The 21,220-nt window shown below is 42.7% G+C and overlaps 1 protein-coding gene across 3 annotated transcripts in view; it reads left to right on the plus strand.

Annotated features, from left to right (window-relative positions):
* Nucleotides 1–6,246: 6,246 nt before the first annotated feature.
* RAPGEF3 (Rap guanine nucleotide exchange factor 3) overlaps nt 6,247–21,220 on the plus strand; it is a 244,424-nt gene continuing 229,450 nt past the window's right edge. Inside the window, exon 1 of one of the 3 annotated variants that reach the window (XM_029595109.1) lies at nt 6,247–7,062. In XM_029595109.1, the coding sequence (XP_029450969.1) occupies nt 6,979–7,062 (84 nt within the window). In that variant the 5' untranslated portion in view covers nt 6,247–6,978. The remainder of the gene's footprint in view (nt 7,063–21,220) is intronic. The other 2 variants (XM_029595110.1, XM_029595111.1) reach the window with 2 other exon arrangements.

Genomic DNA, 21,220 nt, shown 5'->3' on the forward strand with positions numbered 1-21,220 from the left:
ATAACTGCCACTCTCCCTCCCCTCCTAGAAGAGGTATTTTGCATGATAGTCTTAAAACCTACCCGGCACACTTGAGAGACAGGAATTGACTTATTACTAGATAACCAAGTTTCTATTATATATATACATAAATCCACCCCCCTTCGCAACAATCAAATCATGAAAATATAACAGTCCTTCTGTATGCATCCAGCATTAATCAGTGAACATTTTAAGCACTTAACCCCATTATATGAACCCCCAACAATTTCAGACCTACTCAAATGATTAGGAAATGTCAAATACCCTTTTCCCAGTAACCTTTTTTTATCCCCTAAACCAATCCATAACCTCATCATCCATATCTCCCTTCTGAAACCACTGATAAAATAGGTTCTAGATCCTCCATCGAAGCCCAAACCCCAGACTCCCAAGATCTCATCCTTTTAGGCTTGCTGCAGCAGCTCCCCTTGGGATCTAAGAAATCCTGATCAATGTCGTCAGGGTAGACGGGTCCAGCAGCCATGTCAGAGCACGGAGATGGGGCAAGTGAACCCAAAGGACATGGGGAGCAACTCTCAGTATCTCTGCCTGGTAAGCAGAAAATAGTAGAAGTAGAGTGAGAGGGCAGGGACACTGAAGAGACAGAAAATAGTGTTGCCTGAAATTAAAAGGGTGTAGCCACCTCCTTGAAGATCCATACAGGATAGAGTAAGGGGATAAGATAAGAGGAGGAGCAGGGCAGGAGGCTGGCCACAGTGCCCATCTATATTAACTTTGGGGGTCCCCCCCCAAAAATTAAATTCAGTTCTGGCTATGCCCCTGCTCAGAAGGAAATACTCTGCGCTGGAAACACTCTTTGAGGGTGATGATTCATAGGAATTAACTCAAGTTACAGTGAAACATGAAGATGTAATAGAGATATTAAGCTCTTTAGGAAACAAGTAAAATCATTTTATTTTAATATTGTTTATTGCTGATATATAATTTGTATTGTGGTTTTAAATATTTTATTGTTTTTATCATTGATTGTGTATGTAATGATGTTCTCTGCATCGATCTTGTGTGGAGATAACAGAATATAAAAAAATTAAATAAATCGGCAAACTAAAGAATAGTAAGTCACCGGGACTAGATGATATACACCCCAACATTCTGACAGTGCTAAAACTTGTTAAAACTGTGAGAAAGCATGCGTTATGCTAGTGCACAATGCGATATTGCCCCTCATTTTACTAAATCCCACCCAAACTCCTCCCTGATCCTGCCCCTCCCAAAAAATTTGCATTTGCGCTGTGCGTTATCATTCTTATTGAATGCGTTATGGTGTTAACGCATGCAGTAATGCCATAACGCATTTTGATGAATGACCCTGAATGTTAGGTATTATAAGGAAAGGAATGGAAAATAAAAGATATCATAATGCCTCCATATCGATCTATTATGTAACTGCACCTTGAGCTTTTTGTGCAGTTCTAATTGCTCCATCTCACAAAAGATATAGTAGAACTGGAAAAGATGGAGAAGGGCAACCAAAATAATAAAGTGCAAGGAACGGCTCTTGTATGAGGAAAGGCTAAACTTGTTAGGGCTCTTCAGCCTAGAGAATGCTGACAGGAGATATGATAGAGTTCACCAAAAACATGAGTGAGTGGAATGGTTATCTATCCTTTCAAATAGCATTAGGACTAGGGGTAGGGGCACTCCATGAAGCTTATAGGTAGCACATTTAAAACAAATTGGTGAAAATATTTTTCACTCAGTGCACAATTATGGAATTTCTTACCAGAGGATGTGGTGAAAGTAGTTAGCACTGCTGAATTTAAAAAGGGGAAGACAAGTTCCTGGAGGAAAGGTGCATAAACCATGAATAACCATGTAGACTTGGGAAAGATACTGCTTATCCTTGGTTGTAAGCAAGAAGAATTGGACCATTTTTTGAGATCCTGCCAGGTACTTGTGACCTAGATTGGCCTAAGACAGGATGCTGGGCTTGATGGGCCTTTGGTCTGACCAAGTAAGACATTTTTTATGTTATTTTCATACTGTATTTCCTGATATACAGAAACATAGAAATAATGGCAGAAAAGGACCAAATGATCCATCCAGTCTGCCCAGCAAGCTTATGGTAGCACCAACTGCGCCATACAGGTCTCCCCCATAAAAGGTATCATCAGAGGATGGCAACTGCCGTGCTGTACAAGTTACCCTCATACTTAGTTTCTCAAACTGTTAAAGTAAGGGCCGTTGTTGGTTGCTGTCCGAGTCCAATTCCCCATTATCTCTTGCCATTGAAGCAAGCAAGCTGTTACTGCCCTCTCTTGCTCTGTGCTCAACAGCCCTTCACTCCCCATCACTTTCAGCTCTTTTGGATTACCACACCCCAGATGCATGACTCTGCACTTCTTGGCACTAAATCCCAGCTGCCATATCTTCGACCATCATTCAAGCTTTCTTAAATCACGTCTCTTTCCCTCTACTCCTGCTGGCATGTCCACTCTGTTGCAAATCTTAGATTCATCCGCAAAAAGATAAACTTTACCTTCTATACCTTCCGCAATGTCGCTCACAAAGATATTGAACAGGACCAGTCCCAACACAGATCCTTGCTCCGCTTTATCACCGTTCTCTCTTCAGAGTAGGTTCCATTTACCATCACATGCTGTCTTCTATCCGTCAACCAGTTTGTAATCCACGCCACCACTTTGGTGCTCACTCCCAAGCTTCTCATTTTATTCACAAGCCTCCTATGCGGGACCATATCAAAAGCTTTGCTGAAATCCAAGTAGATCACATTGAGCGCTCTTCCTTGATCCAATTCTTTAGTCACCCAATCAAAAAAATCAATCAGATTTGTGTGACGGGAGCTTTCCCTGGTGAATCCATGCTGCCTCGGGTCCAGCAATCCTCTTGATTGTAGATAGTTCACTATCCTTTCCTTCAGCAGATTCTCTATTACTTTTCCCACCACAGAGGTGTGGCTAACCAGCCTGTAGTTTCCAGCCTCCTCTTTGCTCCCACTCTTGTGAAGCAGGACCACCACCACTCTTCTCCAATCGCTTGGCACCACTCCCATTTCCAGGGATCTATTGAACAGGTCATGCAGCAGACCCACCAGCACATCTCTGAGCTCCCTCAGTATCCTGGGATGAACTTCATCCAGCCCCATGGCTTTGTCCACTTTCAGTTTTCCTAGCGCTTCCCATACAATCTCTTCTGTAAACTGAGTTTTGTCTACTCTGCCCTCCTCCAATGTCTTGTTAAATAGCGATGGTCCTTCTCCAGGGACTTCTTTAGTGAGTACCAAACTGAAGTATTTGTTTAATATTTCCCTTAGCTTCATCTCTCTTCACACATTGATCCTTTTCACCTTTCAATTTCACTACACCATTTTGGACCTTTCTCCTTTCTCTGATGGATCTGAAAAATGATTTATCATCTCTCTTTACCTCTTTGGCAATCCTTTCTTCCACCTGACTTTTTGCTTTCTTGATTACTTTCTTAGTCTCTCTCAGTTTCACCAGATAGTCTTCCCTGTGTTCCTCTTTTTAGGATCCTTTATATTTTTGAACGATGTTCTTTTTGCTTTTATTTTATCATCCACCTCCTTTGAGAACCAGATCAGTTTCTTATTTCTCTTACTTTTGATTACTTTTCTAACATATAGATTTGTTGCCTTAGTAATTGCTCCTTTTAGTTTGGCCTACTATTGTTCTACCTCTCTCATTTTCTCTCAGTCTTTTAGTTCTACCTCCAGATACTTCCCTATTTCAACAAAGTCTGTATTTTTGAAGTTCAAAACTCGGGTCTTCATGAAATTTCTCCATATCCTATTTTCAATATGAAACCATACTGTTTGATGATCACTGGTGCTGAGCTGGGCACCCATCTGGACATTAGAGACATTTTCCCCATTAGTGTGCACTAAGTCAAGTATAACTCCCTCCTTCATGGGTTCCAGTACCATTTGTTTAAACAGAGCCCCTTGCAGGGCATCCACCATATCTCTACTTCTGTTACATTCCGCAGAAGGGATTCTCCAGTCTATGTTCGGCAGATTAAAATCTCCAACATAAGAACACAAGATATGCCTTACTGGGTCAGAACATGCGTCCATCAAGCCCAGTATCCTGTTTCCAACAGTGGCCAATCCAATCAATACTTCTCTCTTCTTTCCCACCTTTCGGATGTCTTCAACCAGAGTTCTGTCTAGATCTTCTGTTTGAGTCGGAGGCCTGTAAACCACTCCAGTAAATATGGATGCACCATCATCTTTTTTTTAGAACGGCCCATAATGCTTCTTCTCTACCCCATATTCCTTGCAGTTCAGTTGCTTGGATATTGTTTTTGACATCAAGTGCTACTCCTCCCCCTTTTCTGTCCTATCTGTCCTTCTTTAACAATTTATAGCCCGGTATGGTCATATCCCAATCACAAGAATCCGTGAACTATATCTCCGTAACAGCAACAATGTCCAAGTCTGCTTCCACCACTTAGGGCTTGCAGGTCTGGGATTTTATTGCCCAGACTACAAACATTTGTTTGTAGTCTGGGCTTTTCTCATTCTAGCTTCTCTCATTCAGGTTACTGCTTTTTTGAACTTGGTTTGTGTCTTATTCAGCTGACTTTTGTTATCCCCTTCAACCATTTCCTTTGTATTTGTATTTGGGGGGTGACATTCCAATGTCCTTCTGCCACCCCTGTTATCTACTTTAAATGCCTTATGGCATATGATTTGAATATATATCTTAGGATGCTTTTTCTTGCCACAGACAGATGTAAACCATCTTTGACATTCAGGCCTTTTACTACAGCCAGCCATTTCAAAGATGTCAGTCTTTGAAATGTCTGGCTGCCTGGCCTAGGAAATTTCTCCTTTCTATGCACTATGGATCCCTAAAAGGCTAGAGAATGGGAATAAATAAAAAAGCTAAATCTAAGAGAATCATGGGGGGTAACCTGCAAGGAGCGGCAGTTTACTAACCTAATCGTTTACCTGTGTGAATTAATAACCTGTCCTTTCTCTTTCTTCTCAGCCAAGTTCTTATCACCCTGTTATATGTAACTGCCTTTTCAGCACCATCGTTATAGTTATGTTTACTATATTTACTATGCACCCATGTTCTATGTGAACCAGCATGATGTGACTGCTGTCTCGAATGCCGGTATATAAAAATCGGAAATAAAAATAAATATAAAATAAAATTAAGAGAAACATGGGGGTAACCTGCATGGAGCAGCAGTTACTATCTTGGGATGCTTGCTGGGCAGGCTAGATGGACCATTTTGGTCTTTTTCTGCGGTCATTGCTATGTTACCATACAAACAAATTTTCAAATTCTGTTGTCACTTCAGTAACAGTGACACAAACTCTCAATTGCCAGGCAATTTGTGAAGTAACACAAATCTCTTAAAAAAAAAAAAAAAAAAAAAAGACATTCAGAAGCTGTAAAGCAAACCTACCATAGCAAAACAGCAGTAACTCCCAGAACTCAAACAGCAACAACCCTGCCTATTAAAAACCAACATTGCAGAAGTTGCACAGGGTCCAAGCAAACCAATACACCTCCGGCTGGGAAAACAGAACCAGCCAGACTGCTACAAATTCCTCCACAGAAACCTCACAATAGCAGAGTACCTCACCTTCCTCACATTGGCAAAACAAAGACTCTCAAAAATATAGAATAAACTATTACAAATTCAAAACAGAAATATGAAGGCAAAACGTCTGCTCTGCTGTTCACTCCAGCATCACAACTTTCCCTCCTGATCCCTGCAGACAGGAGGGGAAGAGAGGTGGGGAATTACAAGAGGGAAAGTGCTTTGTCACCTCTCCCGGCTTGTACCCAGCACGTTCCTTGGAATAGTAAGCAGAGCAGTTGTTCTTTATTGTCTTAAGATAATAAGAGTTGCCCTTCCTGTCACCTCCTCAAATTGTGGTGCTCTAAGGAATGGCCTAGTTCGCCTAATGGAAGAACTAGCCCTGACACTTAGCTTGATCACACCGATGAGTCCAAAGGATGAACTTTCCTTGGCAGTTATATATACAAACAATTGCTAGATACCTAGTCTGGTGATAATAACAGAGAGCTCGATAGCAAATCTCCGAGGAGGACTGGCTCGACCAGAATCTCACGGCGAGCCTCCTACCTCCCTCCTCTCTCTAACACACACACACACAGAGGAGGTGCGTCGTATATCCCAACCCAGCCTGGGAGGGTTCACCCCATGAAAACTCCTTTAGGTCCTCGGCCAACTGTTTGCTTAGTGGAAGGCTCTTTGATTTTCCCTGCACGGCTGGCCGGGGCTGCGAAGCCCAGCGCGCTGCCGCCCTTTCTCCTCACACCTGGACGGCTGGGCTCTCTGCTTTTGGCAGCCCAGCGGACGAGGCTGTGAGGGATCGGGGAAGCAGCGGGCTGGGGGCCACCTGCGAGCTGTCTGAGCGCGCGCGCGCTGCCTGTTTGGCAGGTGCGCGAACGGTGCACCCCCCTCCCGGCCGGGTCGGCTCGGCTCTCCCTGCGCGCGCCGCCCTGGAAAGTTTGCAGCGCGGGACGGGGTCCTTTCTCTCCCTCCCCGCCGGAAGGCGCCGGTTTCCTCCCCAGCGCCAGCGCGACGGCCCCTCCTCGCGCCCTGCCGCGTGCCGGGGAACCTCTCTCTCTCAAGAGCCCTCGCGTTCCGCTTGGCGGCGGTGACATCGAGTGACCCGGCCCCTGCTTTGGCCATTCAGCATCTTTTTTTTAGTGGACTATAAAAAAAAATAAATAAATAAGGCGGCAGAGAGCCTAAATCCCGGAGCCGGAGAGTCGCGGGACGCTGGCAGCGGGTGGGGAGGGCTGAGTGACGGCTTTCTTCCTCTTCTGTCCCTGAAGGCTGCCGGAAGAGGATGCCGGGGGGGCCCGCGCCGGGACCCTCGCTGCCTCCCCCGCCCCGCCGCAGCGGGGCTCTGCCAGGGACTTTCTGAGCGGCTCACGGGGAAGGCGAGCGGACTTGGAGCCCACTATGCACTTCTTCAGGAGTTACAGCTACCAGATCCACCTGGAGCGGGACCCGGCGGAGCTGCCCAGGATCCAGGGCATCCGATGGGTATGCAAACGTTTCTTCCTTCACCGATGTCTGTAGCGATGTACTCCTGAGAAAGGATTACCCACTGTCTGTATGTTTTTGGGGCGGGGGAGAGACAGAATGATCCAGTCTCGGTTTTACGTCTCTATGCCACTTCTTTTCTTAGAGGATTTAGAACTGCAAGCCTATGCATGCAGTGGAGGTCTTGAAAAAGTGGAACCAGTTAATAGCCTGGAGCTGTAGCACACTCATAATATACCCTTCTTAATAACATACATATTTTACAATATTTTTATTAAAACAAAAACTAGTTGACTGTATGCCCTGCAGATATGCACACGGGAGCAAAGGTATCTGGATGAATTTCACAGAAACAATGCTGGGGCTATTAACTGAAGCAAAGCTCTGTGAAACAGGTTTTTTTTTTTTTTGGTTTTTTTTTTAGCTGTGCTGACAGTGTTTTGGTTTTTAGGTTAGTGGTGAGAGTGGTTATTTTGAGGTTTTGCTGATTTTTTTTTAAATTTAGGATTATGTGGTTTGTTGGGTGTGTAAGTTTATTACATTTACGTTATTTGTATGGGAGTTTTGGACTGGGGTGCTTTTTTTGATGTTTTACCATTTATATTTTGTAATACAACTTCTCTATAGTGGTTATTGTATGCATTGTTGTTATTTGGGGAAAGAGTGTTATTTTTACAGTGAGAGTGGGGGTTGTGATCAGCAGTGTTTATATTTATTTATTTGATTTATATTCTACTTTTCAGGCACTTCAAAGCAGATTACATTCAGGTACTGTAGGTATTTCCTAGTCTCCAAAGGGCTCACAATCTGTTTTGCACATGAGGCAATGGAGGGTAAAGCGAACTCCTCGCAGCATCTGGTTGTGCACAACTGGATGCTGAGAGAAGTGAGAGCAATTATGTAAGCTTCAGTAACCTCCGGACAAGGAATCCCTTCAAAATGCAGTCAGCATAGGGTTTTTGCATCATCTTTGTCTGCATCAGTAAACCCCAGATAAGTTATTTGTTCTTTTAGACTTCAAGGATTTATGAAGCTGATGGCAGTAACAGATCCAATTTTATATTATGCGTTTAAAATATAATGGTATTGGGAGATATTAAACACAATGGAGATAAAGGTTTTAAGGAAAACAAATGATGACACAGAGTAACCGCTAAACACAGTGATGAATGCAGGACCATTCTGATGTTTTCCTAGCGCACACAAAAAATATTTAAAGAAGTGGTTATGCAACTATACAGTGATTCAATTTCTATTATTTTCATTTGTTCTTGTGATCTATTTATGTTTTTTTTGTTTTTTTTTACATTTTCCAGCCCTTGACATTGTGTGCGCATTTCTGGGTTTGGTGTGCTTTGGTCTGTGTGTGTGGTCTATCTCTGTATGTGATGTGGTCTGTCTGCCTGTGTTTGGGTGTGCTGTGTCTACGCCTCTCTGTGTGTTTGTGGTGAGTCCGTGTGTCTGTGTTTTTTTCTGTCTAGATGTGGTATGTCTGTGTCTCTATGCCTGTCTGGGTTTGGGGTGTTTTTGTCTCTCTGTGTCTTGGTAGGGAGTAACTAACTCTGCTCCATATTAGGAGCTACCACCCTGGAGAAAGATGTAGGCATCATAGTGGATAATTCATTGAAATTGTCGGGTCAGTGTGCTGCAGCAATCAAAAAACCAAACAGAATATTAGGAATTATTAGGAAGGGAATGGTTAATAAAACAGAAAATGTCATAATGCCTCTGTATCGCTTAATGGTGAGATTGCACCTTGAGTATTATGTACAGTTCTGGTCATCGCATTTCAAAAAAGATATAGTTGCACTGGAGAAGATACAGAGAAAGGTGACCAAAGTGATAAAAGGGATGGAAGAGCTCCCCTATGAGGAAAGGCTGAAGAGGTTAGGGCTATTCAGCTTGGAGAAGAGACGGCTGAGGGGGGATATGATAGAGGTGTTTAAAATCATGAGAGATCTTGAATGAGTAGATGTGAATTGGTTATTTACACTTTCGGATAATAGGAGGACTAGGGGACACTCCATGAAGTTAGAAAGTAGCACATTTAAGACTAATCTGAGAAAATTCTTTTTCACTCAACGCACAATTAAGCTCTGGAATTTGTTGCCAGAGGATATGGTTAGTAGAGATGTGAATCGTGTCCTCGATCGTCTTAACGATCAATTTCGGCTGGGAGGGGGAGGGAATCGTATTGTTGCCGTTTGGGTGTTTAAAGTATCGTGAAAATCGTGAGCCGGCACACTAAAACCCCCTAAAACCCACCCCTGACCCTTTAAATTAAATCCCCCACCCTCCCGAACCCCCCTCAAATGCCTTAAATTACCTGGGGGTCCAGCGGCGGTCCGGAACGGCAGCGGTCCGGAACGGCCTTCTGCAATTGAATCGTGTTGTCTTCAGCCGGCGCCATTTTTCAAAATGGCGGCGGCCATAGACCAACACGATTCGACTGCAGGAGGTCGTTCCGGACCCCTGCTGGACTTTTGGCAAGTCTTGTGGGGGTCAGGAGGCCCCCCCAAGCTGGCCAAAAGTCCCTGGGGGTCCAGCGGGGGTCCGGAAAACGATCTCCTGCCGCGAATCGTTTTCCGTACGGAAAATGGCGCCAGCAGGAGATCGACTGCAGGAGGTCGTTCAGCGGGGGTTCCAGATCGCCTCCTGACCCCCCCCTGGGGGGGGTTCGGGAGGGTGGGGGATTTAATTTAAAGGGTCGGGGGTGGGTTTTAGTGTGCCGGTTTTCCTGCCCTCCCCCTTCCCCCGATTTACGATTTTTTGACGATAAATCGGGGGAATTGGTATTGTATCGTGGCCCTAACGATTTTTGACGATTTAAAATATATCGGACGATATTTTAAATCGTCAATAAAAGATTCACATCCCTAATGGTTAGTGCAGTTAGTGTAGCTGGGCTTAAATAAGGTTTGGATAAGTTCTTGGAGGAGAAGTCCATTAACTGCTATTAATCAAGTTGTCTTAGGGAATAGCCACTGCTATTACTGGCATCAGTAACATGGGATCTTCTTAGTGTTTGGGTACTTGCCAGGTTGAGCTTGGTTTGGCCACTGTTGGAAACAGGATGCTGGGCTTGATGGACCCTTGGTCTGACCCAGCATGGCAATTTCTTATGTTCTTATAGTTTGTCAATTTGAGCAGGTGAGTCTTGAAGCCATAATCACTGCAGGTGCAAGGGTATTTGGCATCCTAGGGAACCTTCAGTTATACGCCTTCCTTCCCCCTCAACTTACCTATAGGCAGCAGCTCCAGCACAACGCTTCCTTCTTTCGCAGTATGCTGGTGGAAATTTGCCACCCCCAATGTTTTGGTACTCTATTTTGCGTACTGGAAGCACTGGAGTTCTGACTGGGATAGTGGGTTGTGTGAGGGATCATTTCTTGCAGCCTTTCACCAGTTCACTGCATCAGGAGGCTGCCAGAGGGGGTACCTCTGGGAACATGGGGGGAATAGACAGGGTGCAGGCTTTGAACTTTTGATAATTCGTGGAGAACTTTTCTCACCAGTAAAAATACAGATCAGCATCCAGAGAAAGGATTTCAGCTTGTTTAGCTGCTGTGCGGCATTATTCTATAAATTAACATGATTCATCCTAGAGGGCTGTCAACAAGCTCTACTTTTTCTGGATGTGTTGATTCTGGCCTGGTTTTATCTCACTGCATCTATGGCCTTGCGGTTCCAATCTCCCAAAAAAAAAACCCAAAACAAAACAGAAATCAAGCTCCATGCATGCAGTGAGATGACACTAGGGACTGTTTGGAAAAAATGGAACCAGTTAGCAACTGTATCAATGAGCTGGGGTAAATAAAATCACACATTGTTTTGCAATCGAGTATCGAGGTGAAGGAAGGAGATGACCAGAGATCCGGGGATGTGTGTGTGTGTGTGTGTGTGTGTGTGCGTGTGTGGATGTGTCCTGCAGTGCCCCATCTATTAAAGAAAAGTGGGATATAAAATGAAGGTGAAGTTGAACAGGGGGCTGAAAAGGTCTTTATTCTGTCAAAAACTACTGTTCTTTCCTGTGTGGAAAATCCTATGCCCATCTCCTGTACAGACAATTGTCATACTTGGTGGATCCATTTCTGTAGGTTATGTTAGAACGTTCTATTTCTGTGCAGGCATGCCACATGGCACTGGAAAAGTGAGAACACCTTTTTTGTGTTTAAAAAAAAAAGAAAGGGCCATTTCTTTGTTTTTCCTGTAAGAAAGGTCATCCAGGCCAATGTATGTCCACGAACCCTTCTGACATATGCCTTGTTTCCACCCAATGTCTCAAAATGTTCCTTAGAATAGCACTAGGAAATTGGTAATCTTATGGTCACATCTTCATAAAGAGAACATTGCAATAACATGTAAATAAATGGGCTGTTTTATGCCACCAAACCCACAATCACAGCCAGATGTGAGGAGGAATCTCGGGTAGTTATTACACAGTGATGTTGATTGGGAAGTGGTTCCCAGCTCGTTGCCTGCGGGTAGAACACTCCACAAAGTCAAGTCCTGCCCCAACTGCCATCCTTGTCACTTTGTTCCTCCGGTTTTAATTCTTTCAGTGTTTCCAAAACTAAGAGGGTTTTTGGTGCAGCAGTGACAGCAGAGGATAGTAACACAGAGGTGAATTTTAAGATTCGCTCATGTGTGCACACGTGCACGAATATGCCGGCTCACGCACATGGATGTGGCAGTTTTATAACATACGTGCACATTTGAGCGTATGTTATAAAATCTGCTGTACACGTGTACATGTGCGCTCAATTTATATAGACGCGTGCATGGTCGTGCAAATGCCACGTCTACCGCGTAAGTGGGGGGAATTTTATAAGGAGTGCGTGCCAAAGCTACTTACTTTTTTCCCAGTTCGTTCCCAGTTTGCCCAGTGTAGGGATAGGGCTTCTTAACCCTCCTAGTTTTAAAGGCTTCCTTCTCTCCTGTTAGACCCGACCCTTAAAACCCCGCTGACTAGCCGTGATTTATGACTTACACGCCAGCAAGAGCAGAAGTAAATTTACCTGGTGGGGATCCCTGGTGCGTGCTTGTGCTCATAATTATTTATGCGCACATCTCTTGGTCTTCCCCCGCCCCTTTTTGAACTTTTGGATTTGTGTGCATAGCGGGAGATACGCATGTACATGGGCACTTCTTAAAATCATCTGCGCGATGCATACCGGCCCAAACACATGCAAATCTCCCGGCTTTGGCACGCATAGGGCTTTTAAATTCCACCAGATAGTGAATGATGTCAGATAAAGACCAAAATGGTACATCCAGCCTGCCCAGCAATTTTTTTTTTATTCATCTATCTTTTTTTTTCTTTAGTTTAGTTTTAAGGTAATAGCAACTGCTGCTCTTTGCAGACCACCCCCAAGCCTTATGTTAAAGATAGTAGGAACTGCCATTCCATGCAGACCAACCCCCTAGCGTAAATGTAAACTATAGATGTAACAGAAAAGTTGCCTCATTTTTTCATTTTCATTCTCAAGTCATCAGGGATCCTCTGTCCTTGTCCCATGCCCTTTCGAATTCCATTACTATGCCCTTCTTCGCCAACTTGTCCAGGAGGACTTCCCTTTCCATGAAGAAATATTTCCTGATATAGTTATTGAATCTTCCCCTTGGAGTTTCATATTTTGACCTCTAGTTGTACAGCTTTCTTTCCATTGGCAAAGATTTGACTTTTGCGCATCATTAATTCCTTTCAGGTATTTGAAGGTCTGTATCATATCTCCACTGTCTCTTCCAGGGTGTACATATTAAGATCCTTCAGTCTCATCTCATAAGACTTTCTGTGCAGACCCCATACCATTTTGGTTGCCTTTCTCTGGACTGCTTCCATTCTGTCCTTATCCTTTTTGAGATGAGGTCTCCAGAACTGAATGCAGTACTTTAAGTGAGATCCCACCAATAACGTGTTCAGGGGCATTATCACTTTCTTTTTTCCTGCTGGCTATGCCTCTTTCAGAACAGCCCAACATCCCTCTGGCCTTAGCCACAACCTTGTCACATTGGTTCGCCACCTTCAAATCATCAGACACTATCACACACCGAGGTCTTTCTCTCGGTCCATGCACGTCAGTTTTTTACCCCCCAATATGTATGGCTCTTTCAGATTGTCATTCCCCAAATGCATGACTCTACACTACTTGGCATTGAATCCCAACTGCGAAACCTTCAACCACATTTCGAGCTTTCCTAGGTCACTTCTCATTCTCTCTATTCCTTCAGGTGTGTCCACTGTGTTCCAGATATTAGTGACATTTGTAAAAACATAAATTTTATCTTTTAATCCCTCCGCAATGGCACTCACAAAGATACTAAACAGAATCGGTCCCAGAACAGATCCTTGAGGAACTCCACTTATCACTTGTCTTTCTTCAGAACAGGTTCCATTTACCACTACATGCTGGCATCTGTCAGTCAGCCAATTTGTAAACCATTCCACCATCTTGGGACCCACTGGCAGGTTTCTCATTTTATTTATGAGCGTTCTGGATGAGACCGTATCAAAAGCTTGCTGAAATCCAAATAAACTACATCAATTGCTCTTCCTTCATCCAATTCTCTAGTCACCCAATCAAAAAAAAAATCAATTGGATTTGTTTGACAGGACTTTCCACTGGTAAAACCATGTTATCTCAGATCCTGTAACCTATTGAATTGCAGATAGTGACATTAATGGGCACCTCACTCTCTCCTCGGTGCACAGTAGCAAGACTCATCCCATCTGAAATGCCAGATGTTTCCTTGTACACCACTGTAATGCAGTGCAGGTTGCTCTCATTGGCTGAGGTGGAGCTTCTGTTCCTTTGGAGACTTTTGGATCCCAAGCTGTGACATTGACTGACTGTGAGACCTTGGGCAAGTCACGTCATCATCTTATATCCCAAACTACCCAAGGGTATTGTGCTCTTCTTCTTTCTGTCTTTTGAAGTAGAGACACAAGAGAGATGCTGCTCAGATTTCGTATCTGTTATGAAATGCAGTTTCAAGGCAACTGGAGACGAAAGGCAGATGGAGAAGTCCATTAACTGCTATTAATCAAGTTGACTTAGGGAATGGCCTCTGCTAGTACTGGCATGGGATCTACTTAGTGTTTTGCTACTTGCCAGGCACTTGTAGCCTGGATTGGCCACTGTTGGAAACAGGATGCTGGGCTTGATGGACCCTTGGTCTGACCCAGTATGGCAATTTCTTATGTTCTTTATTTTATTTATTTTTATTTATAGTTTTATAGTTGTATTTCCATACAAAGAAAGCAGCCTAAATGTCTGTGACTGGTCAGATCTCAATAGAAGGCATTTCCTTTCTAATATTCTGCATCATTATTTACTGATTTGGTACTCTCCATAGTAATACTGGTGATTATCAATTAAATTAATAAAGGCACTTTCCCCAGCTAGACTTACTATCTGGCTCAAATTTTTTTTTTCAAAATAGGGCAAAGCCAGGACTGGATTAGCATGGAAATGTAGTTCTGATTATCCTAAAACAAGGGTTCCCAATTTCGGTCTTCGAGAACTGCAAACAGGTCTAGTTTTTGGAACAATCATCTATGCAAATTAACTTTGATCTTGGGCCAAATAGATATGAATGCATCTGATGAATATTCATTGTGGATATCTTGAAAACAGACCTGTTTGCAGATCTCAAAGACTAGAATTGGGAACCTGTACCCTAAAAGAAAAAAAAGCAGAACCTACATTTTTGTGGAGGCAGTGGGGGTAAAACCAGGACTGGCTCATCCAGAAAACATAATGGAGCCAGTTGATAACCCTGTCCTTAGCAAACTCCCATCTATTTACAGTGTTGCTGCTATAGTGAAGAGCTGTCTATACGCTGGTGAGAAAACAATTAATACTGAATTTTAAAGATGGTACAAATTAAATGGTAAATGAAGCAGAATTATTATGAACATAGTAACCAGACCAGCTGCTTATTAGCTAGAACTGTTTAAAAGAAGGCCTATTATTTGTAGTAATATTCATAAGTTAGATGTGATTTAAAAATATTTAATCAGTGGTTTATGCTGTTTTTTTTAAGTCACATCTTCTCACTGTATGTAGCAGGCTAGGTCCCATGGGAAGCTGAGCTGCAAGCATTCTTCAGGAACAATGTTGTCTTGTTTGACCCTGAGCAGCAAGGCTATTAAATCATTTCCAGGAAATAAATAAGCAGACCCTGATGTATTTCATACCTATTTCTACAAAGAAAGTACAGACTTGATTTCCAATTTTTTTTTTTTTTTTATGAATTAACTATCTTAATTTACCTGGAGTCCCTTAGCAGGTTTGACTGCAGTTACTATTGTTCTGATTGAGAAAAAAAGGGAAGAATGAGCTGAATTGCATTGTCTATAGACCAATGTCTCTTCTCTGTGCTGATATGAAGGATCTGGCTAAGGTTTCACCTATCAGGCCTGATTCAGCTGGACTCATCAAAGGTAGATCCTTAATAAATAATACCAGGAAGATATTCACTGTGGCCCACTTAGCAAATGATGTGGAAACAGCAGTTGATAGGTTGTGGTATCCTTTTTGTTTTGTTTAAAGGGGGATACATGGAAAAAAAAATGAACTCTCTTGCTTGAAGTTTATGTTGTAAGGAAACTGACGTATACAAGTGAAAAGAAAAACTTAGGGGTAGACATTCAAACTTACATGGACGTACCAATTTTATAATATGCATGCGCATTTTATAAAATCCAATGGCCGTGTGCACATGCACGCTGGATTTTATAATCCGCGTGTGTATGTGGGGTGGCATGCTCAAGGGGGGGACTTTTGCAATTTCTTCACGGTGACGGATTCGGGCCTTCCCCCAGTGCCCTCCCAGTCCGCTGCAAGCCTTTCCTCTCAGCCTCCGAGGGCCACGTTGACCACGTGGACTTTTCCATTATGCAAATATCTATGGTAGAGATTAGGTAGGCGGCCCTCACTTCGTGTAAATCCTTGGGAAGGAAGTGAGGTCCCCAGATTCCATCTAGTAACATCAGAAGCCCCATGGTGTCACCGAGACTCGGACAACATGCAGGAGTAATAAACGCTCACTCTCAGCCAGTTTACGCAAGACAATAAAAGATGTGGCAGATGGCAAGATGGCAAGGAGGGAGATGTAAAGCGATTAATAATGGAGGATGGGGGTAGTACAAGATGGGGTGACTGGAAGGAATAGAAGAGCTTGGAAGGGAGTGAGAATGAAAGGGATTGGTTGGAGATAGAGCATTGAAATTATTTAGGAGGGGAGTTTGAGGGAGCCAGAAAGGTGGCGGCAGTTGGGAGGACTAGGGAGCCAGATAGTTGGAGATAGAGGACTGAGAAGGGATAGTTGGGGAGGTATAGGGTTGGGACAGGGAGAAGTGAGTGGATGAATGTCCTGTTGAATATATTTGCCTAAAATTATCCTGCTACATGCAGCTGGATAACTTAAAAACCTAACTAGCTATGTTTTGAATATAGCTGGTTAGGTTTTTAAGTTATTTGGCTTTGTGTGGCCAAATAACTTTCTACTTAACTGGATAATCTTCAAAGGTATCTGGTTAAGCAGCACTGTCAAAGTACAAAAATAAAACATAAAGGGGCCTATGGGCCCCTTTCACAACTTCCTCTCCTTCACATTTAATATACCCGGCCCTATCAGGCCTTGTAAACCCCACCCCCGAAGCCCCCAAAATAATACAAAAGTGCAGCGGGTTGCAGTTGGGGCCGCTCCCTCCACCCCTTCCTGGTTTCTCTATGGTTAAGAACATAAGAACATAAGAAAATGCCATACTGGGTCAGACCAAGGGTCCATCAAGCCCAGCATCCTGTTTCCAACAGTGGCCAATCCAGGCCATAAGAACCTGGCAAGGACCCAAAAACTAAGTCTATTCCATGTAACCATTGCTAATGGCAGTGGCTATTCTCTAAGTGAACTTAATAGCAGGTAATGGACTTCTCCTCCAAGAACTTATCCAATCCTTTTTTTAAACACAGCTATACTAACTGCACTAACCACATCCTCTGGCAACAAATTCCAGAGTTTAATTGTGCGTTGAGTAAAAAAGAACTTTCTCCGATTAGTTTTAAATGTGCCCCATGCTAACTTCATGGAGTGCCCCCTAGTCTTTCTACTATCCGAAAGAGTAAATAACCGATTCACATCTACCCGTTCTAGACCTCTCATGATTTTAAACACCTCTATCATATCCCCCCTCAGCCGTCTCTTCTCCAAGCTGCCCCGCAATCCTCCCACCGAGCCATCTACAGTTTTTACATAGCGGCCCGTACATCCCCCACTCCCTGCTGGGAGTGGGGTAAGAACTTAACCCACTCCTGGAGCGCCAGTGCTGCATCTTTCAGGAGGGGAAGGAGAAAAGGAGTCGCAGGCCCCTTTATTTTGTGGGTTTCGATTAGAAAGTTATCCAGCCACATAAAGCTGGATAACTGAGGTGGATATATAACTAAACCCCTACCTGAAATTCTCCTGGAACGCCTCTTTTTAAAAAAAAATTTTTTTATACAGTTAAATTATAGCTGGATAATGACTTACCCAGCTAGAATTCAGCTGGGTAAGTGGCTTAGTATTCAAAATTTGCCATTTAAATGGATAACTTGTGAATTCTTCTTCTTTTTTTTTATTTATAACTATTTTACAATCCTTAGACAACAACTTAAATTTGTCAATGAAAAAGTCATATTACATATTATTCATATTACCTATTATCCAAATCACATTACAAATTTTAAATCCATTTACAAATATTCATTCAAGAAATTGTAACCATAATTAAAAAAAAAAAAAAAAAAAGTAATTCAATTTATTCTGAATGACCGTAAAAAGTAAATTCGGTGTTTCAAATATTTCTAGAGCACACTTATAGGAAAGAAAAATTGCGAACTATACTTTATCTAATTAAACTCCTATTTCTTATTATGTTGGATTTACAACTTCTCTAGGTGTCTTTCCTTTTAAGAAAGACCTTAGTTGGACTGGGTCAAAAAACACATGTCTGTTGTTATTCCAGTTAACCATACATTTACTTGGGTATCTTATGATAATTCCAGCCCCTAAATCTCTAACTTCTTGACACATTGAAAGAAATTTTTTTCTACACAGCTGGGTTTCTCTACCTATGTCCGGATATATCCACACTTTATCACCTAAAAAAATTTTTTTGATCTGTTTCGAAAAAAATGTCTCAGGATTGAATCCCGATCTGAAGGGAATATAAATGAGACTAACAAAGTTCCCCTGAATTCAGTCTGATCTTCCAAGGATTGTTCAATCAATTGTTATATTACCTATTTCTCCTTGCTGTACTCTGGAATTCACTTGCACTTTCCCCTTTTCTTTCTTGCCACTATTTAAAAAATAAAACTTAGCTATAGGGGGAATAGCTTCCTGAGGAAATAATAAAACCTCTGATATATATTTCTTAAATGTATCTAGGGGTAAATTAAATTTAACATAAGGGAAATTCACAATTCTTAAGTTTTTATATCCTAACACATTTTCAAGATTTTCTATTTTTCTTGAATTAATTGTCTCCTCTTGGACTAGTATGTTGAACTTCCTGTAACTGAGATATCTGTTTTTCTATTTCACTAATTTTACTCGTATGTGTATTTACTACTGGATCTATTTGATAAATGTGTCTCTTAGTTTCCGACATTATATTTGCTAGCATAGAAATAGAAATTAAGAGAAATTAAGGCTTTCCAAACATTCTCTAATGTAATTTCCTGTTTGTTTTTTTTTACCAAGTCCTATCCTAATGTTTTGTATACTCAACATAGATTCTTGACCATGATATTTCGTGGTCAAATCCTCTCGCACTAAAGGTGTAGAAGTCGTCGGAATAAATTCTGGTTAGTCCCCACCAGTTGCTCCCAACCCTCGTTGTTGCAACTGAGGCTGTTCTCCAGAGTCTCCGAGAAACTTAGTATCAGCATCAGTAATGTTGGATCTCCAAACATCTTTAAGCCCCGGAGCTCCGGAAATACCATCTCGCCCATGCAGCGAACAGCTTCGTTTATCAGGCATTCTCAACCATCGAAAGTCGGTGAATGAGTTAATTCCTATCTAGGTGATTACTGAAGTTGAAAACTGTGAATTATTCTTCTAAATGGTTTTTGAATATTGATCTCAAAATGTCCAGACAACAAAGGTAGAACTTTTTTTTTTAAATTTATTTTCAGGTCAGTAATTGGAATATATCAGCTTTGGGAATATGCATCTTTTATACTGTGGGCCAGATTGTAGTAGGTATGCGCGGGCGTAGATTTGTGCGCACAACCCAGCACGCCCAAATCTACGCCCGATTTTATAACATGCGTGTGCAGCCGTGCGCATGTTATAAAATCCGGGGTCAGCGCGCCAAGGGGGTGCACACTTGTGCACCTTGCACGCGCCGAGTCCTCGGGAGCCACAATGGCTTTCCCCATTCCCTCCGAGGCCGCTCCGAAATTGGACTGGCCTTGGAGAGAACTTTCCTTCCGCCCCCCAGCCCTACCTAAATCCCCCCCACCTTAATTTTTTTTTTTTTATGCCTGTCTGCGCGCGATCCCCTGGCACAGCCGCTGTGCCGGAGGCCTCGGTCCCCGCCCCGCCCACTTCCCGCCCCTTTTTTCAAGCCCCGGGACATATGCGTGTCGCCGGGCCTATGCAAAATAGACTCAGCGCGTGCAGGATGGTTTTTAAAGGGTTACGCGCTTATATTAAGCATGTTATAAAATCGGGTTGCGCGAACAAATCTGCGCCCACGCGCAGGTTTTAAAATCTGCCCCATTTGTTGTAAGTGATATTGTTTACCTCAAAATGTTCTTTTTCATGTAAAATCTGTTACTATAAATGCATAATTTTTAATTTTATGTGGAGAGGGTGAGGGGAGAAGGGCAGGGCACATAGTATTGTAGTTAACAGTAAAGATGACAAATAAAGACCAAATGGTCCATCTAGTCTGCCCACCAAGCTTCTCATGGTAATAACTGCTGCTACCTTATGTTAAGGTTAGTAACCGATGCTCCAAGCAGGTTACCCCCATGCCTTCTGTTAATGGTAGTAACTGTAACTCCATACAGGTTAGCCCCATGCTCCCCTTTTCGCATTTCCAATACCTAGTATTTAGGGATCCACAGTGTCTATCCTATGCTCTTTTGAAGTCATTTACATTTTTGTCCTTACCACCTCTTCTGGGAGGACCTTCCAGGCATCCACTACCCTTTCTGTGAAGAAATATTTCCTGATGTTGGTTCTGAGTCGTGTCCCCCCCCCCCCCCCCCCCCCCCCCCCCCCCCCCCGGAGTTTCATTTTGTGACCCTTAGTTCTACAGTTTTCTTTCCAACAGAAAAGGTTTGAAGTTTGTGCATCATTAATACCTTTCAGGTGAAGGTCTGTATCATATCTCCCCTGCACTTCCTCTCCTCCAGGATATACAAACTTAGATCCTTCAGCCTCTCCTTGAAAGCCTTCCAGTACCATTCTAGTCACCTTTTTCTGGATCACCTCCATCATCTCTATCTTTTTTGAGATAAGGTCTCCAGAACTGAACACAGTACTCCAGGACTTGTACAAGGGCATTATCGCCTCCTTTTTCTTACTTGTTATCACTCTCTATGTAGCCCAGCATTCTTCTCGCTTTAGCTATTGCCTTATCACAGTGCTTTGCTGCCTTCAGATCACTAGACACTATCACCCCAAGGTCCCTCTCTTGGTCCATGCACAGCAATCTTTTTGTCCCCCATCGCATACAGCTCTGATTACCACACCCCAGAAGCACAACTCAAACTTCTTAAACTACAAGAAAAACATATTTACCAAAAATGACACATGAATAATATTCTTCTATGGGACCATCATATAAACCCAAGATTTTAATATCTTTTACAGCATTGAATATGCTCCATAGATAAATCAAAGGGGTGCGGTTATAATCATTGGTCCAATTTTTAAAAGATTTTTTTTAAAGCATTTCACAAAAAATTATTTTTAAAAAAGTGCACTACTTCCCCATTAGTCGAAATGAATTCATGCGCAACACGGTACCATGTTTCGCAAAGCTGCTGCTTCAGGGGCTGGAATCAGTAAATTTCAGAGTCCAAAAAATTCTTTCTGTTCTTTTCAGTCCCGTAATTTTTTATGGATTGACGCGGCTGCTTGTTTCTTCAGAAAGCAT

Source organism: Rhinatrema bivittatum, chromosome 3, assembly GCF_901001135.1.
Source record: "Rhinatrema bivittatum chromosome 3, aRhiBiv1.1, whole genome shotgun sequence".
NCBI classification, from domain to species: Eukaryota; Metazoa; Chordata; class Amphibia; order Gymnophiona; family Rhinatrematidae; genus Rhinatrema; species Rhinatrema bivittatum.